General features: G+C 35.7%; 1 protein-coding gene across 2 annotated transcripts in view; it reads right to left on the bottom strand.

The window, feature by feature from the left end:
- Positions 1-3,120: 3,120 nt before the first annotated feature.
- Positions 3,121-26,321, bottom strand: part of HSF2 (heat shock transcription factor 2) — a 38,445-nt gene continuing 15,244 nt past the window's right edge. Inside the window, exons 2-13 of one of the 2 annotated variants that reach the window (XM_006047578.4) lie at positions 23,546-23,654; positions 23,253-23,380; positions 22,285-22,409; positions 19,979-20,054; positions 16,566-16,627; positions 15,549-15,636; positions 13,692-13,840; positions 12,993-13,232; positions 12,234-12,339; positions 8,069-8,122; positions 4,572-4,653; positions 3,121-4,148 (exon numbers count right to left, since the gene is read on the bottom strand). In XM_006047578.4, coding sequence (XP_006047640.1) covers positions 3,856-4,148; positions 4,572-4,653; positions 8,069-8,122; positions 12,234-12,339; positions 12,993-13,232; positions 13,692-13,840; positions 15,549-15,636; positions 16,566-16,627; positions 19,979-20,054; positions 22,285-22,409; positions 23,253-23,380; positions 23,546-23,654 — 1,512 coding nt within the window. In that variant the 3' untranslated portion in view covers positions 3,121-3,855. 2 annotated transcript variants of the gene reach the window in all.

Genomic DNA, 26,321 nt, shown 5'->3' with positions numbered 1-26,321 from the left:
GTGGACCTGTGTTCTCACACTTCAACTTCTAAACTGAGTATACCAAACCCTATGAAGCACATAGTGCAAGTCACTCAGTCGTGTTTGACTCTTTGTGACCCCATGGACTATGTAGTCCATGGAATTCTCCAGGCCAGAATACTGGAGTGGGTAGCTGTTCCCTTCTCCAGGGGATCTTCCCAACCCACGGATCGAAGCCAGCATTGCAGGGGGATTCTTTACCTACTGAGCTATCAGGGGAGCCGGAAGCACATAGTGAAGCACCCTAAAAGAACATTTATCTCTTAAGTCACTAGCTCTCTTATGGGCTTACTTGTATCCCAACTGAGGCAAAAGAAACTGGGAGGTGGTATGAAGATGAGGGGTACATACCTGTAAACCATTCTGTGCTGTTTTCCACATAACACACAGAGACTTTTTGCAATAAACACAAGTTTATGTTATTTTTAAAGGAAGCGGTTTCCAGGTCTTCAATTTCCATGTGTACATTTTCCTAAACTGATGTGCTTGAAAAGATGTCTCAGGACAAGGCATCATCCCTTTTAACAATTACTCTCTTCACACTTGAAACAAATCAAATAATTACTCCTCTTAATTCATCCTGAATCTTAATACCAAGGCACTTCGGATAAACTTGCTAAATACCCAAGTAGAGACAATTTTAAATACTGGTAAGAGAATGACATGTTTAAAAAATCCTTTGCAATTCAGGTGATTTATATTTCTTTTCTTTCACTGAAATAATCAGGATGATCTAATTAAATTACCAGCTAATAAAATTTTTAAAATACTTGAGTGAAATCTGAAGGTTTCATATTTGGTGACACTGCTGTAACAAAATTCCTTCTATTTTCATCTCTTTTTTTGTGTTCAAGTTTCTTAGGACTTGATAAAAACAAATTGACGCTCTTAATATATTGATATTATAAACTTATCCCCAGATGATAAAACATTTGGGGGAAAAAAATCCCTGAGATCTGTTCACCCCACAAAAAGATGTATTTCTGATCAAATTTTACTTTTTATGTTAACAGTTCAAAATTTAAACTATCTTAGTGAAATCTCTTAACAGATCAATCCCCCAAAATTCAGAGGCAGAACATAATAAAGGTTTGCTCCCCCCCTCACCTGCCATCTAAAGGAATATCCAGGATTGATGGGTGGCTCTCCTCTAAGCAGTGATCCAGGAAGCCAAGTTTCCTCCTTGTGTATATACTCAGAAGCCACATACTCCTCTGCATCAAGCTAGCAGATGAGTAAAAGGTGAGCAGGGTTGCATGGGGGAAATTTTCAGACCAGACCTGTAAGTTCTGAACACTGCTTTTCCTGATTTATTAGAATTCAGTTCCATAGCTACCCTGTTTACAAAGATGGAGATAATGTAACTGCATGATATGAAATGGTTCAGCAATTAACAGTCTCTGCCACATACCTTTATACTGTTTTGATCAACTGTGTATTTATAATTGGAGACAAACTTTAATGCTTGGAATTTTAAAGTTACAGAAAGTAATTTCAAATTTAGTTGCAGAGAAGTGCAAAGTGCAACAGTTACCGTCAATGTATGACTATCATGCATAATAAAAGAAGTATAAAATTCTTTGGAGAAAGTGGAATGGATAATGATGAACACCAAATCACTATGGTATTTAGATATACATTTTAGATATACATTTAAAAGCATGTAGAGAAGGCAATGGCACCCCACTCCAGTACTCTTGCCTGGAAAATCCCATGGACAGAGGAGCCTGGAAGGCTGCAGTCCATGGGGTTGCTAAGAGTTGGGCACGACAGAGCGACTTCACTTTCACTTTTCACTTTCATTCATTGGAGAAAGAAATGGCAACCCACTCCAGTGTTCTTGCCTGGAGAATCCCAGGGACGGGGGAGCCTGATGGGCTGCCATCTATGGAGTCGCAGAGTCGGATGCGACTGAAGTGACTTAGCAGCAGCAGCAGCAGCAACTTTTTAAAAATGGCAGTATTAACAGAATTCTAAATTCCTCCTGGCTACTTAAGATGAAAGTGAAAATATGAAAGTGAAGTCGCTCAGTCATATCCAACCCTTTGTGACCCCATGGACTGTAGCCTACCATGCTCCTCTGGTTCATGGGATTTTCCAGGCAAGAATACTGGACTGGGTTGCCATTTCCTTCTCCAGGGGATGTTCCCAACCCAGGGATCGAACCCGGGTCTCCCGCATTGTAGGCAGACGCTTTACCATACTTAGGATGAAAAAGTTTAAATGTCACCTTAAAAAGTACTAGGAGATACAAGGTTTTCAAAATTATTTTTAAAATACTTCTCGAGTTATCCTTAAAGGAGAAGAAACTTAATCATATCCCCCAGTGATGAAAGGAAGGGAAAAAGAAAAAGTCTCTGAAGCTATCTCTCCTCTCTAACTCTTGGCACTTTTATGCCAAACACTGTTTTGAGTTCTTGAATTTGTTCACCAAGATCCCACTGTCAGAGCCAAGTATTTTAGGATCTGCTAAGGAAGGGTTTCTTACCCTTCTGTGCTAGGCTTTATTTCAATTTTCATATCATAGTAAAAGAAATTCCAAGATACTAAGAGAGAGTCTATAGCCAATAAGGAAAGCCATCTCTGTAATTTCTCATCAAACAGCCCTATTTTAAAAAGCATTCAGATACTAGCTCACTGCTTTCAGTTCTCTGCTTGAAGGTAGAATTCTTCAGGTGATATTTCTCTGGCCTTGCATTAAGTCTCTCTAATCCTTCTGAGCAAATGTTTCAAAGTGATTTAACTGTTTCTCTTTTCTCTCAAGGTGAAAATTAAAGGCACTTTGCATCCAGTGATAATGTTCATACCTAATTTGGACAACTGGAAGCATTCTTTTCTCAATTCTTTATTAGAAACATAGAAAGTAAGCCAGTATAATTTTTAAACAAAGAACTTAAAACACATTAAATTTGGAGTCATTGTACTTTCCTCCTTGTTGCAATATCCTCTGAGATGAGGCACAAAGAGCTTGGTATGATTCATGTTTAGAATAATGGACAACAGACAAAGTTCACAGTTTACATCTACCTACTTCATATGAAAAGGAAAGACTGTCACATGTGGATGTCACTCCAAAGAAGACACGTAACAGACACTAGATACGCAACATTCATTATATTTATTTTACTAAATAGTATGCTTCAAAAAAACACAAAACAAGCCAGAAAACTTTTACTTAAAACTAGTCCAGTGAGCTGGGATGGGTTGACACCATCCCATCCCCTTCTGTCTATAATATATGCAGCTGAAGCTGTATCAGACAGCAAGCACTCAAGTATATGTTGCCTTCCTTTTGAACATGAATGAACTTCTCTGAACCAAGAGAGACAAATGAAGTTTTACAAGATACAGGCACTTTATGTTCCCAGTTTTATAAAGAAGTCATGTGAAAATACTCAATAAAAGCAACTGGAACAGAGAAAGCTTTAGGAGTTCTACCATTAGTTATCGTGACTTACACTCAAGGCAAACAAGACAGCATCAAACAAGTAAAACAAACAAACGAAAAGTTTAACTGGGGTTAATGAACATATATGTAAAAAAGAAATCCAATTTAGTGTAACTGGAGAAAACGGCCATTTGAATCCAACTTAAAGATATGCCAATAATGTGACTTAACACATCAAATCTTTATGTACCTACGTAATTGAGTAACACCTGAAAGCTTTGCAAGAGTGGGTGGTTAGTGAGAAAAGCAAAAGGTGCTTCTGATTCCACAGTTATCTGATAAAATGAAACAAAGAAATTTACAAAAAAAAGTACCAAATGATACTTTAAAATAAATAGTTCATCATTTTGATGAATATATACACGTAGAGTCCACTTCTTGGGGATTTAGCTATCTAAAAGTGGCATGTCACTATCCAGAGGTGCAGGAGCGAGTTCACATAAATAAAACAGTGTGGCTTCACTAGCTTCAGCTTCAGTCAATGGCTCCAGGCGAACAAGCTTACTTTGGGTTGGTTCTGGGTCCAAGCTGCTATCCAGAAGCTCATCAACTTCTATGGGTTTATCTACAGAGGACATAACTTCTGACGATGTGGTACTCCCCTGTTCAACAGAAGAAGCAGGGTTCCCATCGAGGAATGCAAGAAGTGGAAAAGCAGTGTACTGGATAAGCTGCTTATCTATAATGAAGATAAGAAAAATGCTCTTTTACCATCAGCTTATACAGAATTCAAGCTGAAGGTGGAAAAAACAGAAGTAGATGCACGTATGTGCAATCATTACCCTTATATACAGTCAAACATGATACTTTGTGTCAGTAAATTTAAAAATATGTAAGTCAGAAAATGTAATCTTATATTCACTAATTAAGAAATGAAGGTTCTTTCAGTTCTTCTGAAGTTAAATAGGGTGGGAAATTACAAACTTTAAGAACTATCACCACACCAATTTCCTTTATATGCTGGAACCTTGATATGTTATGAATACAATGAAGACTAATACATATCCATGTTCAATAATTAAGCATGGCAAAACCTTCCTTTGCTCACATTAGTTTCTACATAGAAACCTTAATTTTAAAAAACAAATACATTTATACCTACCTGTTTTGGGCTTAGATTTTCTTCCCTCTTCTGAAACTGGCTGAACTACATTGTTCTTGGTTTCTAATCCTTTATTCTCAGACTAAAAGAGAAAAAAAATTATAAAAATCCTTGTCTCGTATTTTTTATGTTCCTGAAAAACAGCAAAACATTTAAAATTGGTAGTATATGAATACTGGTATGTTCTCTGAAATACATGGGAAAGGGGAGCTTCAGGAGAGATGAACTAGAGAGAGACAGAGAGAGAGAGAGATCTGAGTAGATGTAATCAAACTGGCTAAGAAAACTACTGCTGTCACCAAGTGGATGAAACAAAGAACTTGAACTAGGATGCCAGGAAGTACAAAAAAGGAGGGGCATTTCAACAGCAGAATAGACAGAATCTGAAGAGTAGAAGATGGTAATGAATCAAAGATGGCTAGTTTCAAATTGCTAATGAGCTAATTCTTTAAACAATTTTAAACAGTTTTGACTTAAAATGTATTACACATTCCACTCACAAACAGAATATTTAGCGTAAATAAACATATTTACAGTAGCCCAGGATGACATGATGACATCCTTAAAACTATTTATATTTGGAAGCCTCAAATGTGAGGTGGTATTTCTTCATTTCCTTTTTGTGGCTCTTTCAGTTCTTTTCTGTCATTTAAATTACTTCTTTTGACACTGTCTTTTCTCCTTACACCTGACTGTAAGGGAATTAAATCTTTAATGTTAAGTTCTTCAGTGCTCTTTTCAATGATGTTCAAACTGAAGTGCAGAGGTTCACAATTTTTCCTGAATAGCTGTTAAGTCCCAGATATCTGCATGCTTGTAAATTATATATGGTGTAACATACTAATTCCTATAATTTCCCTGATATCAACATAAAATTAAGCAGTACAAATTTCCAGAATTCACAGATAATACTGACTTCATGACATAATAAAAACTACTTAAACTTCCCCCCAAATTATTTCTCATTTAGCATTCACAATAAAAAAAAGCATTAATGCAGTAATATTTTCTTTGTGTTTCTACTTCCTGTGCTAAGTTGCCTCAGTTGTGTCTGACTCTTTGCAACCCTATGGACTGTAGCCCGCCAAGCTCCTCTGTCAATGGGATTCTTCGGCAAGAATACTGGAGTGGGTTGCCATTTCCTCCTCCAGGGGATCTTCCTGACCCAGGGATCAAACCCAGGTCTCTTATGTCTCCTGCACTGGCAGGTGGGTTCTTTACTACTAGCGCCACCTGGGAAGCCCTAAATATGTATTTTTCAAGGATGCCACTGTTGTTATTCTAATATGAGAACCAGGAAAACAAATGGGTTTCATGTCTTAAGCAAATTTTTGCTTATTCCTAGCGGCCACTGAGACTGCTATACTGAGACTGCTATACTGATACTGATTCATTAGGAAAGAGTGCTTTAATACACATCGTACAATACTTGTCCCCAGCAACGGAATGAAAGCTGATGTGCTAATTATTTAAAATTAATCGAAATTCTAAAACATGATAAAAAAATCACTCTCAATTTTAATTTTTCTATAGTATTGTAGAACACTATAGAATTTGGGCTTCCCAAGTGACTCAGTGGTGAAGAATCCACCTGCCAATGCAGGTGACATGGTTCGATCCCTGGGTCAGGAAGATCCCCTGGAGAAGGAAATGGCAACCCTCTCCAGTATTCTTGCCTGGAAAACCACATGGACAGAAGAGTCTGGTGGGCTACAGTCCATAGGGTTTCAAAAAGAGTCATACATGACTCAGCAACTGAACAAAAAGTATTGTAGAGAATATGCAAACTTGCCATTTAACTTATTTCTGAAAGCTTTTGGGAACAAGAAGATGATCCAAGAACAGAGAATGCCTTCATGTCTAACAATAAACAAACAGTGCAACACATTCACTATATATATGCATGATCCTTGTTCACTCAACCTAAGGTCTGCTGCTGCTGCTGTTGCTAAGTCGCTTCAGTCGTGTCCGACTCTATGCGACCCCATAGACAGCAGCCCACCAGGCTCCCCCATCCCTGGGATTCTCCAAGCAAGAACACTGGAGTGGGTTGCCATTTCCTTCTCCAATGCGTGAAAGTGAAAAGTCAAAGTGAAGTCGCTCAGTCGTGTCCGACTCTTAGCGACCCCATGGACTGCAGCCCGCCAGGCTCCTCTGTCCATGGGATTTTCCAGACAAGAGTACTGGAGTGGGGTGCCATTGCCTTCTCCAACCTAAGGTCTAACATTCAGTAATACTGTATTACTAAAACACAATCGGACTGTGGTCCATAAATTCTTATAATGTAAACCTAGGCAAACTATAATCCACATGCCAAATTCAGCATTCTACCTGTTTCTTAAAAAGTTTTACAGAAGCACAACCACACTTATTCTCTTATGTATTGTCTATGGTTGACTTTGCAGACCTGAGTAGTTGTGAAAGAGAATACCTGGCTTCCTGCAAAGCCCAAAATATTTAGTCTTCAAAGAAAAAGTATGCTAACCCCTGATATAAACCATCCAAATACCAAATATATAACCAACTTCCTAGTTCAAAAATTCACAAGTACCTTCAACTTTTAAGTTACCCAAGCTATAACTGAAAATGTGGTGAGGCTATCCTCACACATGACAATAGTTAGAAAAATTCCACCTCCTCACTCTAATACCTCATATTTATTAGATATATGTTCATTTTTCATTAAAAAATATAAATTAAATTTTGATTCTACTGAAGACTTTGTACAAATTTCAGGGCAACTGATTTACCTTTTTATTCAATGAAAAACAGGAATTATGAAATGATTTGGTACAAATACAAGATAAATGAAGTATACACCTACTCAAGACAATAAGCCATACAAAGTAACAGACTGATTTCTAAATGTCCGCTCTAATAACTTGATATTATCCTTATTACTCACTGAAAACCAGTTCTAAAGAATCTGTTAACTCGTGCTAATCCCAACTATAGTTACTATGTTTAAGAAAATAAAAACTCCCCTTAAAAAAGTCCCAAATCCATACTTCACTGATTGAACTCACCTTCCCTACAAATAATACAAATTCCTGTGCTTTTACTATATGCTAGTAAAATGAAGGAATTCATTTTCAATATGAATACCCTCAAATTTCAACAAAAATGCTGAGGTGTTATTTATAGATGGAATAAGAATGTAAAATGAAGACATCAGAACATGAAGAAATAATATTTTAATAATTTCTTTCAGCAATATACCTAAGTATGCCAAATTTTGTCAGTTTATCTTCCAGAACGTTGAATGCTAATTTCACATTCACATTTAACAGCACAAGGCACAGAAGAATTGGGCAATGATTCACCTCATAACCAAAAGCTAATTTTTCATTTAGAATTTTATTACCTTGATTACATGTATTAGGTAAGGGTATAAAATGCTTTTTGTAACTGGGAGTGATACTGCTCTCTACTTACTAGGACTTTTTTTTTCAAATTCTTACAGCTATGGGTCCTGAGCAACATGAATTAAAACTTACTTTTGTATTATTGATGTAATCTGTGGGATTCATCTGCACAGAACTAGTGAAAAGCTGAAAGACCAAACAAGAAAGATGATAAGTTTAAAAAATATTTAAAAAAATTTAACTGTGTGTTCAAAATTTTATACAGCTATGTAGGGAGATGTAGTTCCTGCACTGGAAAGTTTCCATATAGTAAAACAAGTTTGGAAGAGAAAAGCAAGAAAGCAGAAAGAAACGCAAACAAAAGCAGAGCAAGCTAGCCCATGCATTAGATGTTTTAAGGATTCCTACCCTATAATAATAGTAGGGTAAATCACTTGAGACAAATGGTGGTTTTCCCACCTCCCCTCTCCTTCATTTATTTTTTTCCTCCCTAAATGCCTTCAGCCTTAAATGGCAACCAGGGCTGAATTCCTTGCCCTTACAATGATCCTTCACTGACTGACTACCTGCTAATTATGCGATAATTGTACAGAATCTGCTCTATGAGAATGGTTCCTAAATTACACCTCAGGTGGAGTCCTCTGATCAAATGGTATAACTCCACGTTGATTATTTCACATAGCAAGGGAAGCCACATAGCAAGGGAAGCCACAGATGCTAAGACCACTGCTTACTGCACTCCTGAGACCAGCCACTTTACAAACATAATTTTTGTTTATGTCATAAGCTTCAAAGTCATCCCTTCCACAGGGATTTACCGAGCATCTAAGAAATAACTGACATCATGAAGAATACAAGATGACACTATACCTGCTCTCCAGGAGCTTACAATCTAAAAGGCAAGATAAGAACAACATCAAATAGCAACATATGATCAGATACAATCCAGTATTATAATAATTAATGGACAGTGGGGCTCAAAAGTACTAAGGAGCTAAGAGAAAGAGAAAAGAAAACAGAGACACACAGGATGAGACAAAATAAACTATGTGACATGTATCAGTTTCTGGAAAATGGTTAGGACCTAAAAAGGAGAGGATGTCATAGCATTAGCAACAATAGAGAAGAAATGGTTGTGAAGTAAGTTCTACAAATGAAATGACTGGTCCAAAGGACAGAGAAGTTCTGACCTGAATAGTTAAGTTGTATATGTAAGGTTTTTAAAAATAAGGCAAGGCCAATGAATGGACAGGACATTCTGTCCACAATGAGCGTCTTGGAAGTGGCCTGAGTAATGAAATATACTGACTAAAGCATTTTAAGAGAATGAGCACACCAAATGGTTTGCAGGACAGAATGAAATGCAGAGGTTCCTTCACCCTCTATAGGCACTCATTTCTCTCATTAAAAGTTCCATATTCACTGTAGCCCTAAAAATATCCTCAGCTCTTCCTTCCCTTTTCCTACTTTTATACCACCTACTGATCCAGGAAGAAGAAGAAACTCGGTTTCTTAACTATAGGTAGGTAACTATACACATCACTGCCAATCTCTACCAGTTCAGCTTGCACATGCCTTGGAGGCCTGACCAGATTTTGTCCCTACTGAGAGTAGCATCTGAGGAGGACCAGCAGTATAAACTGCTCTCTCCTCCTTTGCCCCAACCCCCCTATACGCTGACTAGGGACACCTTCATGTATTCCTAGCAGACGCATGGTCTCAAGTAGGAAAAACGAGATCATGTATGAGGAACTGACACGGTTCAATTCCAAGGTCAAGTCTCTCCTACTGATTCCACATTGTGTCACTTAGTACTGAACTCTGCAGCAAGAACCCATGAACTTCTCAGCATACTTATTCACACATATACTTATCTTTTCCATTCAGAGAACAATGCGGCTTATGAGTAATTTTTCATTTATAACAACACCACATAATTCAAGAATGAAACAATGAAGGTCTTAGATGAGAAAGGCAACAGTGGAAACAGAAAGGAGGCGCAGTTTGTGAATGCTATTTTGGAAAATACACAGCACCTGGTAAATGGGGAGATAAAGAAACCAAGATGACGATGATTACTATCCTGTGTCAGTAAAGAGAAGTCTGATACCACTACAGAAAATAAAACTAAAAGGTAGCTACTTTAGAGAATAAACAAAAGTTTGGTGTTAAACACAAATAATTTAAGGCAAGATCTAACTGATGATCCCAAAGGCATGGAATTGGAATTCAAGCCAGGTTTACTTTAAAAAATAGTAAGAGCTGGAGATACACTTTTGAGAGCAATCCTACAAGCCAAAATCCCTTGAGAGGCAAGACAGAAAAAAGAAGAGGCAGAAAAAAAATAGGATAAAAGACTGGGTACTTTGGGGAATAACCACAAGTGTAAGACAGCAAGAAAAAGAAAAGCTCTTAGAAGAAACAGAATGGTTAGGGACACAGGAAGAGAACAAAGAGGTCCAGTGCCTTTAAAATCAACATAAAAAGTTCTGTGGAAGAAAATCATTAGTGTTAAAGAATAATAGTGTCAATTATTTATAATCTTTACAAAAGCCCTTCATGTCAGGCATTAGCCATATTTAATAGATGGGGAAACTGAGCAAGGGAGGTTAATTTTTCCAAGATTAATAACATAGCTAGTAATTAACATGAGCCAAAAATGGAACCCAAATCTGTCTGATTCAAAACAAACCTTCTTCTACTAGCCCAGTGGCCTAATTTAGGGAGAAAAAAGTTGCAGTCTATTTACAATAGGTAAACCAAGGCAGCATAGGATTTGAGTAAATAAAGATATTTACTGTCAGATTTACTTGACAGATACATATCTGTCAAGATAATCCAGAACTTCAAAAGAAAATATGGAATAAAAAAAATAACAAACACAGCCACTCATTTCTACAGTTTTGAAGTACAAGGGTTAGAGAAGCCGAATGGTAAACAAGCAGAGCAACACATCAAAATGTTTTATAAGATGGAGATCACCTGTACCTACTGAAGGCAGATGGGAAAGATCAAGGCTAGAGATAGAAAAATAGAGCGGCAGAGGGCAGGTGTACAAACTGTCTTGAAAGAGAAAATAGGTACTTACTTTCTAAGAAGTATATGTGACTGTACAATTGATGAGAGGGCTGACGGTGAATTATGGTGAATTATGCTTTGTGAATAGGGAAGAATTGGCTAGATAAGGTCGTGAGGACAAAAGAATGTGCTAACTGTTCCAAAGTTAAATGACCTAGTTGAAGACAGAGGATTTGTAGAGAGTAAGAATTACAGGATTTTATTTCCTTCTATGTGATGTAAGGGACAGATACTCTAAAAGGTCTCTAAATTCAGACTGGGAACAAAGACTGTAGAATCAAGAAGGGCTGTCAAGTTATTGTTAACAAGTCGAAGTAGGTCATTAGTATGGATGTTAAATTTACTAGAGAGCAACATGGAAAGGGAATCTTCTAAGAAGGTGAAATCCATCCTGTGAGGCACTAATGATTTAGGAAGAATAATAGCCATCTGACACTGACAAGGCTTTCCAGGTGGCTCAGAGGTACAGAATCTTCTGATGTGAGAGAAGCTGCATTTTAAGGGGAAAACATACCAAGGAAAAAAAAAAAGGAACAAAAGTTTTCAAGAAAAAAACACAACAGAAAATGGAAATAGAGGAAAGAACAAGATTCTTCTGAATAAGACCAGGCCACGTAGGAAGCTTTACCTAAGGGAGACAGGAATGGTAGGAACAAGAGAAAAGAAAGCAAGGAAGGTGGTTAGTGCCAAAAATGATAGACAAGGACTCAAAGTCCAGACAACACTGGAATCAAGTTCATACAGGTGCTGGTGAGGACTGGAATAGGGGAATCTTGGGACTCAAAATATAAAAAATGTTTTAAAATAGCAAATATGACAACATATAGTACATTTGACTGAAAAATTAATTCCCAAATATTGAGAAGTGTCTCCATGATCTTTTTTACAAACTTCTACTAATTTCTATTCAATGACAATTTATTCCAGAGCAAAATGTAACACAGCAACAAGTCCAGACAAGACCTGGATTTAACAGTACTTTTGAGAAGAGCTGATATGTTGTTGCAGAGGGATTAACTGAACTTCTACTCAGAGACAAATAGTGATCACCCTCCTTCACTGTCCTGAAACCATCTGTCCATTCTAACAAAACCATTTCATTTAAAATAAATGAAATGCAAAAACAGGGTAGAATTCAATAAAATGATGCACTGATTTATACACAATATTCACATATACACAAACTGGTAGTACAACAAAGAATATTCAAAGTACCTACATCAACAAGGAGGTCTGGGTCTATGCTAAACTGTCTTCCTGACAGCATGGCTTGGAAGTCCTCTAAACTGCAATCAATACTGTCAAGATAATCCAACAGCTCAACCCTAAGGAAAAAAGATATTAAAAAAAAAAAAATCAAATATAGGTTTCCTGGCTTTTATGTTTATAATCACACTGCAAACTTGCTGGCAAAATATTCCTAGCAACTGCTGAGTGCTTACCAATTCTTAACCTTAAGAGATCCTATTTAGAACTTAGGATTCAAAAATTCAGTTACTTGAGAACCTACAGCCTTTATATAAAACTTTAGTTTTTAAAGAAAAAAATTCTGCAGTAACACAGTCTGACTTTATCTTTTTCCTCTGTATCATAAATTATAAATGTTTCACCTCTTATTACTGGTCTTTGCTACTAACTTCATGTTTTCTTATACTATAAATAAGCTCCTTAATAGAGATTGTGTTATTTCGTAGTCCTGACAAAAACATAAATACACAAAAACACACACACTTTGAAGACATTCAAAAACAAGTATTTCATTAAATAAATCTAAGGAAATGACAAGAAAATCCCAAGACTGCTCTTGGAATAATCAAAGCTTTCTCAAAATAACATTTGCAGAGTTCAGTCTGGACCAAAATAGAAGGTTGACTACCTGGGTTCATAACCTGAAAGTAAAATCATTCAAAGAGAAAAAGAACATGTGAAGTAAAAAAGAATGTAAATAAATTTAAACAGCATCCAGATGAGTACTCACTTTCCTAAAAGATTGATGTTATCATTTAAAATGGAATCCATCATGGTCACGGGATCTTCTGTGGTCAGACTAGATGAGCCATTTAGCTGGACGGCACTAGACATGAGAGGGCTGGAGCCATCACTGCCTGAACTCAGGGATTCTCTGGCTGGTTCACTCTGATCTCCACTTTGGATGACAGGTGCATATTCATCTTCATTGTCATCTTCAACAATGACAATATCAGGGTACTGGCTACAGCTAGATTGGCAATGTAATAATGTAATGTAATAATAATGTAATAATGTAATGTAATAACCAATTACATTTTCAGACTAATTCAATAAATTCACCCTATCCAGTCATTCACCAGGGAAACTCTCCCCCCGTCCCCTGCAAAGCACCTGACAAAACGTTTAATTTTCTTGAATGTGAGGTTTAATGACAAATATGATACTTCATACAATGTAAGAGAACAAAGACCCAATTAAAGGTCTTAAACTCCAAACCTTAAAATGAGAATTAATTCTCATTACTTTTTGCTGAGAGTCTTTTCACTGGAAGGAGGGAGGTACTTGGTTGAATAATTTGGCTTAATTTTTCAGTTCAACAATTAAAATATGGGTGAGATATTAGTTCATCAATGAATAAAGTAGCTTTAAATTTAGATCTGTTAAGAAAAGCATTATTTTCATAAATGTTACTTCATAATCTCCTTACTTGGAGGGATCAGATATAACATCCTCATTAGTTTCTGGAATAACTGGGATATTTTCTTCATCTGCATTATCATCAGTAACATCATAAATAATGATGTCATCTGAAATCCGCTCCCTTGACTTTAAACCTTCAGTCCTACTGTGTGGAACCTAAAAAAATCAGGTAGAAAATGTATCAGAAAACAAATTATTTTGACTACCAAACAATATAGCATTTAAAAAATGGTAACTGGGCTTTGAGATACAATGGTAAGCAAAACATATTTTCTCTGCCCTTATGGGACTTATACACTAAACTGGTATTAGAAGTACCAATTCACAAAGGTATAAGGTGTATTATCTGCATGCTATTTAACTATTTCTTTCACTGTAAGGGACCATAAAGATGACATACCTCAGAATGTTTTAAAGTATTTTTTATACCCAAAGAGTTAAAAAGCTTAGGACTTCAGAAATCTCAAGCATAACCAGACGGCCACTAGGCTGGTAGAGATTATTTCATCTTCAGCTACTCTTGTTAGACACGTTTTATTCTGACTCATTAGATGGTTTCTTTAACAGGGGAAAAAAAAAAAAAAAAACACTTCAACTATCCTACACTAGATGTCAGTTTGGCTTTTTAGCAATGATTTTTTTGTTTTAAATTCAGCTATAGATATATTCAGACTATAGGTACATTAATAAAAAAGCATTCTTCAGAGCAAACTTCAGTAATTATTACAATGCAAAATTATATCAATTTCAACACTAGATAATATAGAGGCATAAGAGAAATCAAATTAAATTATGAACTCTTCATCCATTTACATGAATCTTCAAACCTAAAAACAGATATCATTGATTATTTAGAAACGCTGGGAAAAGAAACCAGATGTTTGGGTGACTCTAACTTGCCTGAGAACAAAAATCTCAACACCCTAATAATAAATCTAAAACAGTATTCAGAATTCTAGGACTTTAAAGTTACAATGATAATCAGATATTAATAAGTCTGGATTCAACTAATCTTCAACTGGGTATAAGTTTGACAATTTATCCAGAGAGCTTGTAATAAAAATTAAAGTAAACAAAAATATTTTTTGCAGTTGCTATACTAAAGAAGTCTAGTCTGTATACATTTATAATAAAAGCTGGAAAAAACTTAATCAATGGACAAGTACATAATTGCATTATCATAATATTCAATTAATCCCACAGAGTAGTTAAGATGAACTAAATCTCTATGTTTAATAAATCACAAAAGAGCAAGTGAAAAAAGTCACACTGCAAATGGATACGTACAAAATAATATTTGTATAAAGTTTAGACATATACAGGCTTTCCTTGGTGGCTCAGATGGTAAAGAATATGCCTGCAACTACAATGCAGGAGACTCGGGTTTGGTCCCTGGGTCAGGAAGATCCCCTGGAGAAGGAAATGGCAACGTATGCCAGTATTCTTGTCTGGGACAGAGGAGCCTAGAGAACTACAGTCCACTGGGTCACAAGAGTTGGACACGACTGAGCAGACTTTCACAACAGAGGTATACAAAGTAATACCAAATACTGTTCATGGATTCACACATCAAATAGTCACGGGAATAATAAATACTAATTCAAGATAGTGATTTATCTCTGGATGAGAGGTGAGAGTGAGAGGGAAAGAAAAACGAACTTGGAAATAGCCAACTGAGACAACTGCATGTGTAATAGTTTATTTCTTAAAATAATCTAAATTAAATAATAAAAAATGTCACGATTTTTAAAAGCTGGAGGATGAGCAGTTAAGATTATTCAGTAAACTTTTTTAAATGCATGAGATACAGCTGTATAAAATTTAGTTTGAGATAATAAATAGAAAACACAATTTGAAAAATTACTTTATGATGGTGATTATCAGCTGGTTCTTTAACTATGTGCTGAAACAAATTCTTCTTTTGGGCTCCATTAGTGTTCAGAAGTAGAGGCCTGAAAATCAGAGGATATATATGAAGTTTGGTGAAGCAAACATACAGGGAGTTTAGGTTGCTTCTAATAATTTACCCACATATAAACACACTCACTTTAACAATGAATAAAAAATTTCAGTAAGGGTCAAAGAAACTCTTAAAAAAAATTACATCTTAGGAATAGAAACTGGGGGATGAGTGTGTCTAGGACTTTTATTTCTCCATTCTTCTGTACTATCTGTTCTAATAAACATAATAAATTACTCTTCCCAAATACACTTAATATTGTGATTGAACTATATAACTCTTTACGGTACTTACATAGTTTAAAAAAAAAAAAAAAAGGTAGTATCACAAAGAATTAGTAGAAGCAGTTATTTTCACAGCATAAGCTGTAAGGATAAAACAAGGTCTGCTAAAATCCTCAGCCTTACAAGATAATCTTTTTAATCTTTTTCTCCTTCTCCTATTCCTTTGTCACTGTTTTTCTTGTTTTAATTGTGACAAATGTAGTTATTCACATTTATGGGTATTACAACCCATCGTCAATACACAGGTTTTTAGAGACCCTTATGAATGGATTAAACATGAGATAAAAATTTAAACAAGTAAAAATTTTTTGTTTTCTTCAGCATGTATCCTCTTCTAACAGTTTCTCTCATGAGGTCTTCTAATACCACAATAATTTGCTAATGTAAATGAAAAATGAATTCTTTATCAACCATATGTATGTAAAATGACCATTCAGGCTATACTGATCTCTCAAAAACAGCAAGAAGACAACGGTAGAAACAATACCACTTTTGACATGTTGAAAGATAATAAACAAGGGAGGACCATTCATCTGGGACAACAGGCATATTAAGCAAATGAAGGCCATTCATGATTAAACTCTAACATGTTTGGCTGTCTACAGATAGGTGAAAATGAATTATCATAAAAACTTACCTTTTACGTTTTAAACTCACAAGTTGGTTATTCTGAACCAATGTAACAATAAACTGGACAATCTAAAAGGAAAATACAGGAAATATCCCATCATAGATTCCTAATTCTTCTGTCTACAAGTTTTATAAAATTATTTCAGGTACTATATGTCCTCTAAGTCACATAATCTTTCATATTTAATAACACTTTGAATTTGAATGCATCTTATAATACTTAAAAAAACATACCAGCTTCCAGGCAGAATAACCTGTGATAAAGTTGCTGCTACTTAAAATATAGAGGTACCCCTGGTGGCTCAGATGGTAAAGCGTCTGCCTACAATGCGGGAGACCAGGGTTCAATCCCTGGGTCGGGAAGATCTCCTGGAGAAGGAAACGGCAACCCACTCCAGTATTCTTGCCTGGAAAATCCCATGGACGGAAGAGCCTGGTAGGATACAGTCCATGGGGTCGCAAAGAGTCGGACACGACTGAGCGACTTCATTATCACTTTCAGGACATCCATCTTCCCATATAACTATATCTAGCTTCCTCTCCCGCCATCCACCTATTTATCTCTCCGATATTCAATTCAATTATTTGTCTTGGTGATAAGTACCAAGCATGCCTGGATATAGATCCTTACTTTTAAAATTCTTTCAAGAAGATTATGATGCAAAAAAGAAAACTGATGTTTGACAAATATTTTTCTTATACCAGGAACATAATTAGAAACAAAAGAGATTGCCAACTCTCTCAGATCATAATGTTTTCAGATTATAAAAGTTATTGGCTAATTCTAGAAAATTATTGAGACACTGAACATCTGTCAAAGCTTCCAGATGACAATCACAGGAAGCTGATTTTCAGTCTCATTAAATTTAGAAAAAACTATTAAACAGATCCAGATATGCAATCAATTCTTTATATTTTATGACAGTGTTTCTTAAAATATGGTCCATGGACCAGCAGCACTGGCCTAAGAGCTTTTTAGACATTCAAATTATCTACCCCACTCCAGAAATGCTCTAAAATTCTGAGGACAGGGTCCAGCAATGTGTGCTGTTCACTAGCAAGAGCTCCAGGTGACACTAATGTGAGACTCACTGGCTCAGGGTATGCCTTGAAATTGTACTGCCTAAAGGAGTTCAAGAAGTAAACTATGAAAACCAGTATATCACTGAGATGCTATGAACAAAGGCCAAGTGACTGACAACTATCTAGAATCTTTGAAGAAGAGTGCCTTGCACAAGCTTATAAAATATAATTACATAATTAAAGAGAATTGACAACCGAAAATACATAATGTATAGCTTTAATATTGAACACTCTCCCCCAAATGAGGCTACTAAATGGCTTGCCTTACAATCAATATTAACTTTTCCACAGAGAAAATAAAAATATTTTAATTGAAGAGTTAGACAGCATTAGTCTATGATGCTTTTGAACCGTGGTGTCTACAGGTAAGTCAAAATGAGTATTTATTGGAAGGACTGATGCTGAAGCTAAAGCTCCAATACTCTAGCCACCTGATGTGAAGAGCAGACTCAGTGGAAAGGCTCTGACGCTGGGAAAGATTGAAGGCAGGAAGGGAAGGGGGAGACAGAAGATGAGACGGTTGGACAGCATCACCAATTCAATGGACACAAACCTGGGCAAATTCCGGGAGACAGTGAGGCACAGGGGGGCCTGGCATGATGTCCCCCTGGCATGGGGGTCATGAAGAATGGGACATGACTTAGTGACGAAACAATAGTCTATGCAAAGGAGGTTAGCCACTAAATTTACTTGTTTAAAAGGAAATGCTGACAGCTGATGAAAAGACAACATTTAACCTTAAAGATACGTATGAAACAGTTTAATTATTTTCGTTAATTTATAAAAAACTGTTAGGGAAAATTCTAAAAGCATTAGTTAGCGGAATTTATAAGAACATGAAATGCTGGTTAAATTTCTCCTGAAATCTGTTGTAAGCTTCAGCTCTCCTTTGACACTTTGGCACTATGTTGTACAGAGTCTGTTTCCTGAAGATGAGGCATTTAACATTTATATCACTGGACTTCTGTACCTGACAAGTTCTCTAACAGATACCTCCAATATATTATTCCAGTTAATCCAAGGCCAAAGAGGAAATGGCAGAGTTAGAAACAAATTCCAGGAATAGGGAAAAAATTATCAGCTATCTATCATGCATTATGGAAACTTCCTAACCCTACTAAAACACATAGGTTCAAACTCAAATTTGAGGAGACAGAATGTTCACTTTCATGAAAAAAATGAAATATTAAGTATTTTACCAACTATCCTTGCTTTCAAGGAAAAAACAACAACAAATTATGAAGTATTATGAGTTAACATTTAACCAAACATTGTTTTGTATTGTGTATCTGAGAAAGATACACAAATTTTTTAAAAATAAAGCACAGGTTAAGATACATGTATCATTTAAAATTAGGTATTCCTAAACAGGACTTCAGGTTGGAATCAACTATGGAAATTTTAAAAATACATATACTTGGACTAAACAATAAAAACTGAATCTTACATTCAACCTTCCCCTGAAACTTATTTTTAAAAATCAGTGTATCTGTTTTGACTATAGGCCAAAGAGTGCAGCTACCATTCATCTCTGTATTCTAAACCTCTCCACTACATCCAGATCCTTTCAGTCATACTCCTATTTTTAGCTAATGGCCTCTGAATAGGAACAAACTGAAGCTCTCCCACCCTCCCTCCCCCTATAAAACCTGTTGCTTAAACTTAAGAGTACAGTTTACTCATGAGCAAAAAATAGCTGCCTTAATTACTTTTATGTTTCACCTATTAACATATGAAAGCTGATATGAGAAGATTAAATCACAAGGACACAATGCAGCAAGGAGATTTTCAGTTCCCCCAGTAATTTTCAGCTCAGATACTAAAATTTAGGATTTATAGTACACCACTTCCTCAACTGCCTTTCTGCACAAGCTAATAATGACATACTTTGATAACTAATTTTTTTTGTTTAGTTGCTTTGAAAATATTAGTCATTTATCTTTCATGACCATATCTTTGCCTTTTAGAGTAAAAAACAGTAAAACAAAATAAAAAAATTTGACTCGGTATAAATGTCTTTTACATGTTAAAAAATTAGTAGTGTATTAACTATGTTCCTAAGAATGAAGCATATTAAAGCTGTTATATCAGGCAAAAGATCTTACTAAAAGCTAAAGAAACATTAGCTGGAAGTATAGTATGATGAAATTTAGCTAACGATAAATTTTTTTAATTCAAAAGAATATGTAACACTTGGCTTGATTTCAGTTTTACTTCTGTGTACCCAATATATATAAGAAACTAAGATCAATCACTGACTATTCAACAGAGGTTTTTTTGAGGGTCACAAATGATACTCATTAAATTCAGATTATAGTCATAGAGAAAAAAACTCACCTTTCGAATCACTTGTTGCTGTTGTGCATGTTTTGCTCGTAATTCAGACACCTCCTTCCAAAGGGACTCATTCTCACTGTTATTTATCAAAAATAAAAATTTTAAAAATTCAGTCAGAAAAGCCAGATCTCAATATCTTTAATTAAGAACACCAGAGAAATAAACTAGTTTTTACTATATATCTTCATGAGAATAGAAAATTTTGGTTCAATTACAAAGAAGGGCAACTAACCTTGACACAACGCAGAATCTTTACTTTGTTAACAGTAGTACCCTGTACTCATGGCAATACATATATTCAAAAACTAAGACACATACCTACATCCATACAATAGTAGGCCATTTACTCCTCTGACAATCTGGTTCATTATTTCTTGTTTAAAAAATTAACTTTTCAAATATGGTTATCATGAGAATTCTGGACTTGTGCTTAGAAAACAATTCTTAAAACAAAGTGACATTTACTCAACACTTCTTATGCCAGGCACTATTCTAAACATTTTATGTGTATTACTTAAACTTTTCTAAAATCTGTCAAGAAAAGAATCATCTCTTTTTTTTTATAGATGAGAAGACTGAGACTCAGCTAACTGAGAAGACTTACTCAAGATCATACAATTTGGTAAGTGTTGATGTAGAACTAAAGACTATCAAGACTATAAAACAGTCTAAAGATCTGTCTCAAATACAATCATATAAATGTCTGGGTTTTTTAAAGCATATTAAAAATGTGTTCTGTTTTGTTTTGTTTTAAGGCATACCCAAATACATGACAGGGACTTTCCAGGTGGCGCTGTGGTAAAGCATCTGCCTGCAATCCAGGAGACGCAAGAGACAGAGGTACAATCCCTGGGTCGGGAAGATTCCCAGGAGAAGGAAATGGCAACCCACTCCAGTATTCTTGCCTGGAAAATTCCATGGACAGAGGAGCCTGGTGGGCTACTCCCATGGGGTTGCAAAGTGTCAGATACAAGCAAGCACACACACACACACACACAAATACATGACAAGCCAATTACATGTCCAGTAGCAATAGCTTTATTTTTTCCCTCACTCATCATCTTCTATGGAAACTGCAGTTATTAAATGTTAATAGCAACGATAATTTTGAGTAAGACATGAAAGAATTCATCTATTAAATGCTTTAATTTTTGCTCTTTTGTTAATTAACTTCCACAAAAGCTATCTTCCTCAATCTAGACTACTATAAAAGATACTGAATTTAAATACAGAAGTATAGAAAATAAGATTTTAATACTTACTGAATAATAACTGTACTTTCTCTCAGAAATATAAATATACTGTCATTTGCCTACTAAAGATAAGTAGGAGAATGGTTACCATGAAGATTTACAGGATAAATTTGGGATCCCAAGCCTTAAAAGCTAAACCTGAGATTCAAGGAACTGGGTCAAAGGACACTTCAGTAGACACAAGATACACACAGTAAACCAACATAAGAGTTTAAATAAAACATGCAGAATGAGTAAGCTTAAAATTAATGCTTATTCACAAAGGGACTCAAAGTTCAAGGTTACTCTCAATGAAAATACTTAAGAATAACTAAACTAATGATCTATGTTACAAATGGGAGAGACAATACATAAAATAACTGCCCTTTAAGACCTTGGTGCCTATTTACATTGAGAAGAATTCTAGCTACTTACTAAGAACAGAAATATAGGTCTTCTTTATATACAAGTTAATGTGGCATTAGAATAATGGTGCCAAAAATTCCAGTTTAAAAAAAACACATTTTTCTGTAGATATGAAGTATGACTAGGACCTTCTCAAGACTATGTAAAGTACCAAGTAGGGCAAGTCTCTTGTGACCTTTTTCCCCTATTTTTTGTGTCCTACTTTTTCCTAAAAGATAGGCCACATAGAAAATGTCTTAAGAAATTTCTACAGAAGAAAAGGACAGGTGACATATGTAGTTTTTATGGCTTGTGGTCCTCACATGTGTGTGAACAAATGAAAGTCAACCTAAACAGAATCATAATTTCCGACACCAACTTAATGATCTATCATCAGTAAGACTGTGAATCAAATTGTTTTGATTGCCCAAGTTTACATACATTCTTTTCACCACCATCATGAAAACATAATAATGGGGTAAAGTCTATGGCTACCAATAAAAATAGAGGGAATTAATACTTTAAAAAAATGGTTTTTGATCTTGGCTCCAACAACATAATCTAGTTACCTAAAGCACCAACTTCCAAACCTCAACACACACACACACACACACACACACACTCAAACACCAACCCCTGTTATGATGATTATATTTGGAAATACTTTACCTTTTTAATTCAGAAAGCCTGGACTCAATTGTTTCTTGTTTTATTTGAACCTTTTGAGCACTACTTATAATTTTTGTTAAATCTTCCTGACGAATTTTATTTTCTTCTGGTTTTGAAGATGAAACCTTTCAAAAAGTAAATGTAGGAAATTAAACAAACACTAAACACTGTGGTTATAACTCAAAGTTTTCTTGTTATAAACGGTTTTGTAGCCTGTCAAGAAGGTAAGATCCAGTTCCAAAAGCCCAGGAAAATAACAGCATTCATGGCTCAAAGAGAGGATGAGGAATAATCTATTTATTTATTTTCAATGTGGAAAAGTTTCCACGAACAGAAGCAACTTAAGGGCTTTTTTTTAATTTCCTTCTGCCAAATTTCCTGTAATTCCCCCAAGCCTCTTTATTATCACATTCCACTTTTAATTAAATTTATACAGAATAGCTGCACACTAAGGCCATGTTCTTTCATGGTTCACTACCCTTTTATCCCCACCTCCCTTTGTGGATTTAGTCAAAATAGCTCATTTCAGCAAAAGATATCATACATTCAAAAATGTTATTATTAAATACCTACTATATATATGGGACTTAACCTTGGGCATAGGATATTCAGCAGTGAATTACAGAAACAGGCCCTCTAAGCAGCTGACTTTCTAGTAGGAGCGTATGTTTTTTAAGCTAAGTTATAAGGAGTGAGCCACCATAATACAGTTGACTCCTTATCCTAAGTCAGAATGTAAATATTTCCTTCCCTCTAAAAAAGTATTTAAAGACTGAGCCCTGTACAGCTGAACACAGAGGAAAAATCAGAAAATCCATAGAGGGCATACTTAAAGCATTATTAGTCTAAATTGTCCCCAACAAAATCTGTCTATTTCAGTACATTTTTACTTTCAACAAATGAAATATGTCTTGACCAAGTATACTACATGTTAATGCCCTAATTAAATCATGTTAACAATAACTCACCTTCCTTTTAATGTTCTCAAGTAAATCATCCTGGCCTTGTTTGAAGTAAGGATGTTGAAATTCAACAGGACCATCTCGTTCTTGCTTCACAATTCCAGAATCAATATGTACTACTTTACGAAAACCATCTGAAACACATTCAAAATTCAGGTAAGTTAAATAGACAAAAGTAAAAAACTTAAAAATTAATGGTGCTTCTATGAATATATTTTCCTTTATCATCCTAATGGGAGGAAAATGGTTTAATCAGTGACTGATGGCAGTACTCCAATTAAACTGTTGTTCTTACTTACACATATTCAATTGCCTCACAAAGCTTGCCATGTTATTGTGCTTGAAGTATTTGGGAAGAATTTCTTTTGCAAATCTTTGTTCATCCAAAACCAGAAAACTCTGGCCATTCTGAAAAAAATGGAAAATATCAGTGTTAAGATCCTCCAACAGTAGGTGATACATATGAACCTCAAAACTTGGCAGTCTTTCCATAACACCTCAGACCATTCTGTTCCTGTTAATAGCAAGAGAAACAAAATGAAATTAAGTTCTAAATTTCAATTAAGCTCCAAACTGCAATCAAGCATTTTGATGTCAATCTCAAAAGTTTAGAAAAATGCATCAGACTCTATGGCTAAATATTAAAAAGACTTCTTTCATCTACACAAAAACAAAGAGAAATACATTATGTAGCCAGTAAATTACTTAACACTGTTTTAAAGTCAATGGAATTAATACAAAAATGAGATAAATTTGAAAAGAAGCCATATTTTATTGATTAAACATAATTATATCTTTGTACAATCAAATGAAAAACCAAAGGAGAATTCAGCAGGATATCTGGCTACTAATTAATACATTAACAACAAAAGGGTCAGATGAGAAATTACAGAAACAATCTCATTCACCTTTGTATCAAAAAGAATTAAACATCAAGGAATGAATTTATCTAAGGAAACAAAAAGCCTGCACTCCAAAAGCTGTAAGACAATGATGAAAGAAATCAAAGATGACACAGATGAAAAGATATACCACGTTCTTGGATTCAAAGAATCAATACTGTCAAAATGATCATAGGATCCAAGGCAATCTACAGAGTCAATGCAATCCCTATCTAATCACCAATGGTGTCAGTCACAGAATCAAAACAAAATCTTAAAATTTATATGGAGACACTGAAGACCCTGAACAGCCAAAGCAATACTGAGAAAGAAAAATGGAGCTAGAAGAAATCAGGCTCCCTGATTTCAGGCCATATTACAAAGCATATGTCAACTACAAAGCATAGTCAACAAAACAGCATGGTACTGGCACAAAAACAGAAATATAGATCAATGGACAAAATAAAAACCCCAAAAATAAACCCATGAACCTACAGTCAATTAATCTACAACACAGGAAGCAAGATTATACAGTAGAGAAAAGACAGTTTCTTCAATGGTGCTGGAAAAACTGAACAGCTACATGTAAAAAAATGAAACAAACATTCTTTAATATCATACACAGAATAAATTAAAAATGGATTATAGAAATAAATATAAGGCTGGATACTATAAAACTCTCGACATAAATCACAACAATATATTTTTTGAGCCCTCTCCTAGAGTAATGGAAATGTTAAGTTGATGAAAAAGCTAACTGCGGTTTCAGACTATGAATTTTAAATCATTATAACTAGACTCAAACACATCTTTAATCAAAATATTAACCATTACAACATTACAATAAACACATTTTTGCCAACAAGAAATAAGTTTATTCCTGTAGCATAAAAAAACCATGCTTCACAACTGGCATTTTCTGCCTCCTGCTGGCTGTGGGAGCGTTTTCCCAGCAAAAAGTTGTCAAGATGCTTGAAGAAGTAATAGTCAGTTGGCAAGAGGTCAGGTAAATATGGAGGATGAGGCAAAACTTTGTAGCCCAATTTGTTCAACTCTGAAGTACTGGTTGTGCGACGTGTGGTCAGGTGTGGTCCTGGAGAAGAACTGGGCCCATTCTGTTGACCAATGCCAGCTGCAGGCATTGCAGTGTTCCATGAATTGCATCAATCTGCTGAGCACACTTCTCAGATGTAATGGTTTCGCCAGGATCCAAAAAGCTGTAGTGGATTAGATGGGCAGTAGACCACCAAACAGTAACCATGACCTTTTTTAGGGGCAAGTTTGGCTTTGGGAAGGACTTTGGAGCTTCTTCTCAGTCCAACCACTGAGCTGGTCATCACTGGTTGTTGTATAAAAACCACTTTTTGTTGCACCTCATAATCCGATCAAGAAATGGTTCACTGCTGTTGCTTAGGATGAAAGACGACAATACTTTAAAATGATGATTTTTCTGATTTGTGGTCAGCTCATGAAGCACCCACTTATCAAGCTTTCTCACCATTCCAATTTGCTTCAAATGCCGAACGACCACACAGATGATCAATGTGGAGTCCTTTGACAATTTCTTGTGTGGCTGTAAGAGGATCAACTTTGATGATGGCTCTCAATTGGTCACTGTCAACTTCCAATGGCCAGCCACTACGCTCCTCACCTTCAAAGCTCTTGTCTCCTTCACAAAAGTTCTTGAACCACCACTGCACTGTAGGTGTGTGTGTGTGTGTTAGTTGCTTAGCCGTGTCCGACTCTGCAACCCCGCAGACCGCAGCCCATCAGGCCCCTCGGTCCATGGGATTCTCCAGGCAAGAACACTGGAGTGGGTTGCCATTTCCTTCTCCAAAAGACTATATAAAGAAAGAAAGTGAAGTCGCTCAGTCGTGTCTGACTCTTTGCAACCCCATGGATTGTAGCCTACCAGACTCCCCCATCCATGGAATTTTCCAGGCAACAGTACTGGAGTGGGATGCCATTTCCTTTGTTAGCAGTGCCTAGGCCAAATGTGTTGTTGAGTTGCAAGCTGTCTCTGCTGCTTTATGACCCATTCTAAACTTGAATAAAAAAATCGCTCATATTTGCTTTTTGTCTAACAGCATTTCTAGAGCCTAAAATAAACATAAAATAAACAGCAAGTAATATTCACTGCAGCACTATTTACAATAGCTAAGATATGGTAACAACCCAAATGTCCATAACAAAT

Source organism: Bubalus bubalis, chromosome 10, assembly GCF_019923935.1.
Source record: "Bubalus bubalis isolate 160015118507 breed Murrah chromosome 10, NDDB_SH_1, whole genome shotgun sequence".
Classification (NCBI taxonomy): Eukaryota; Metazoa; Chordata; class Mammalia; order Artiodactyla; family Bovidae; genus Bubalus; species Bubalus bubalis.
Note: the sequence above shows the minus strand (reverse complement) of the source record. Positions and strands in the feature narration are given on the sequence as shown.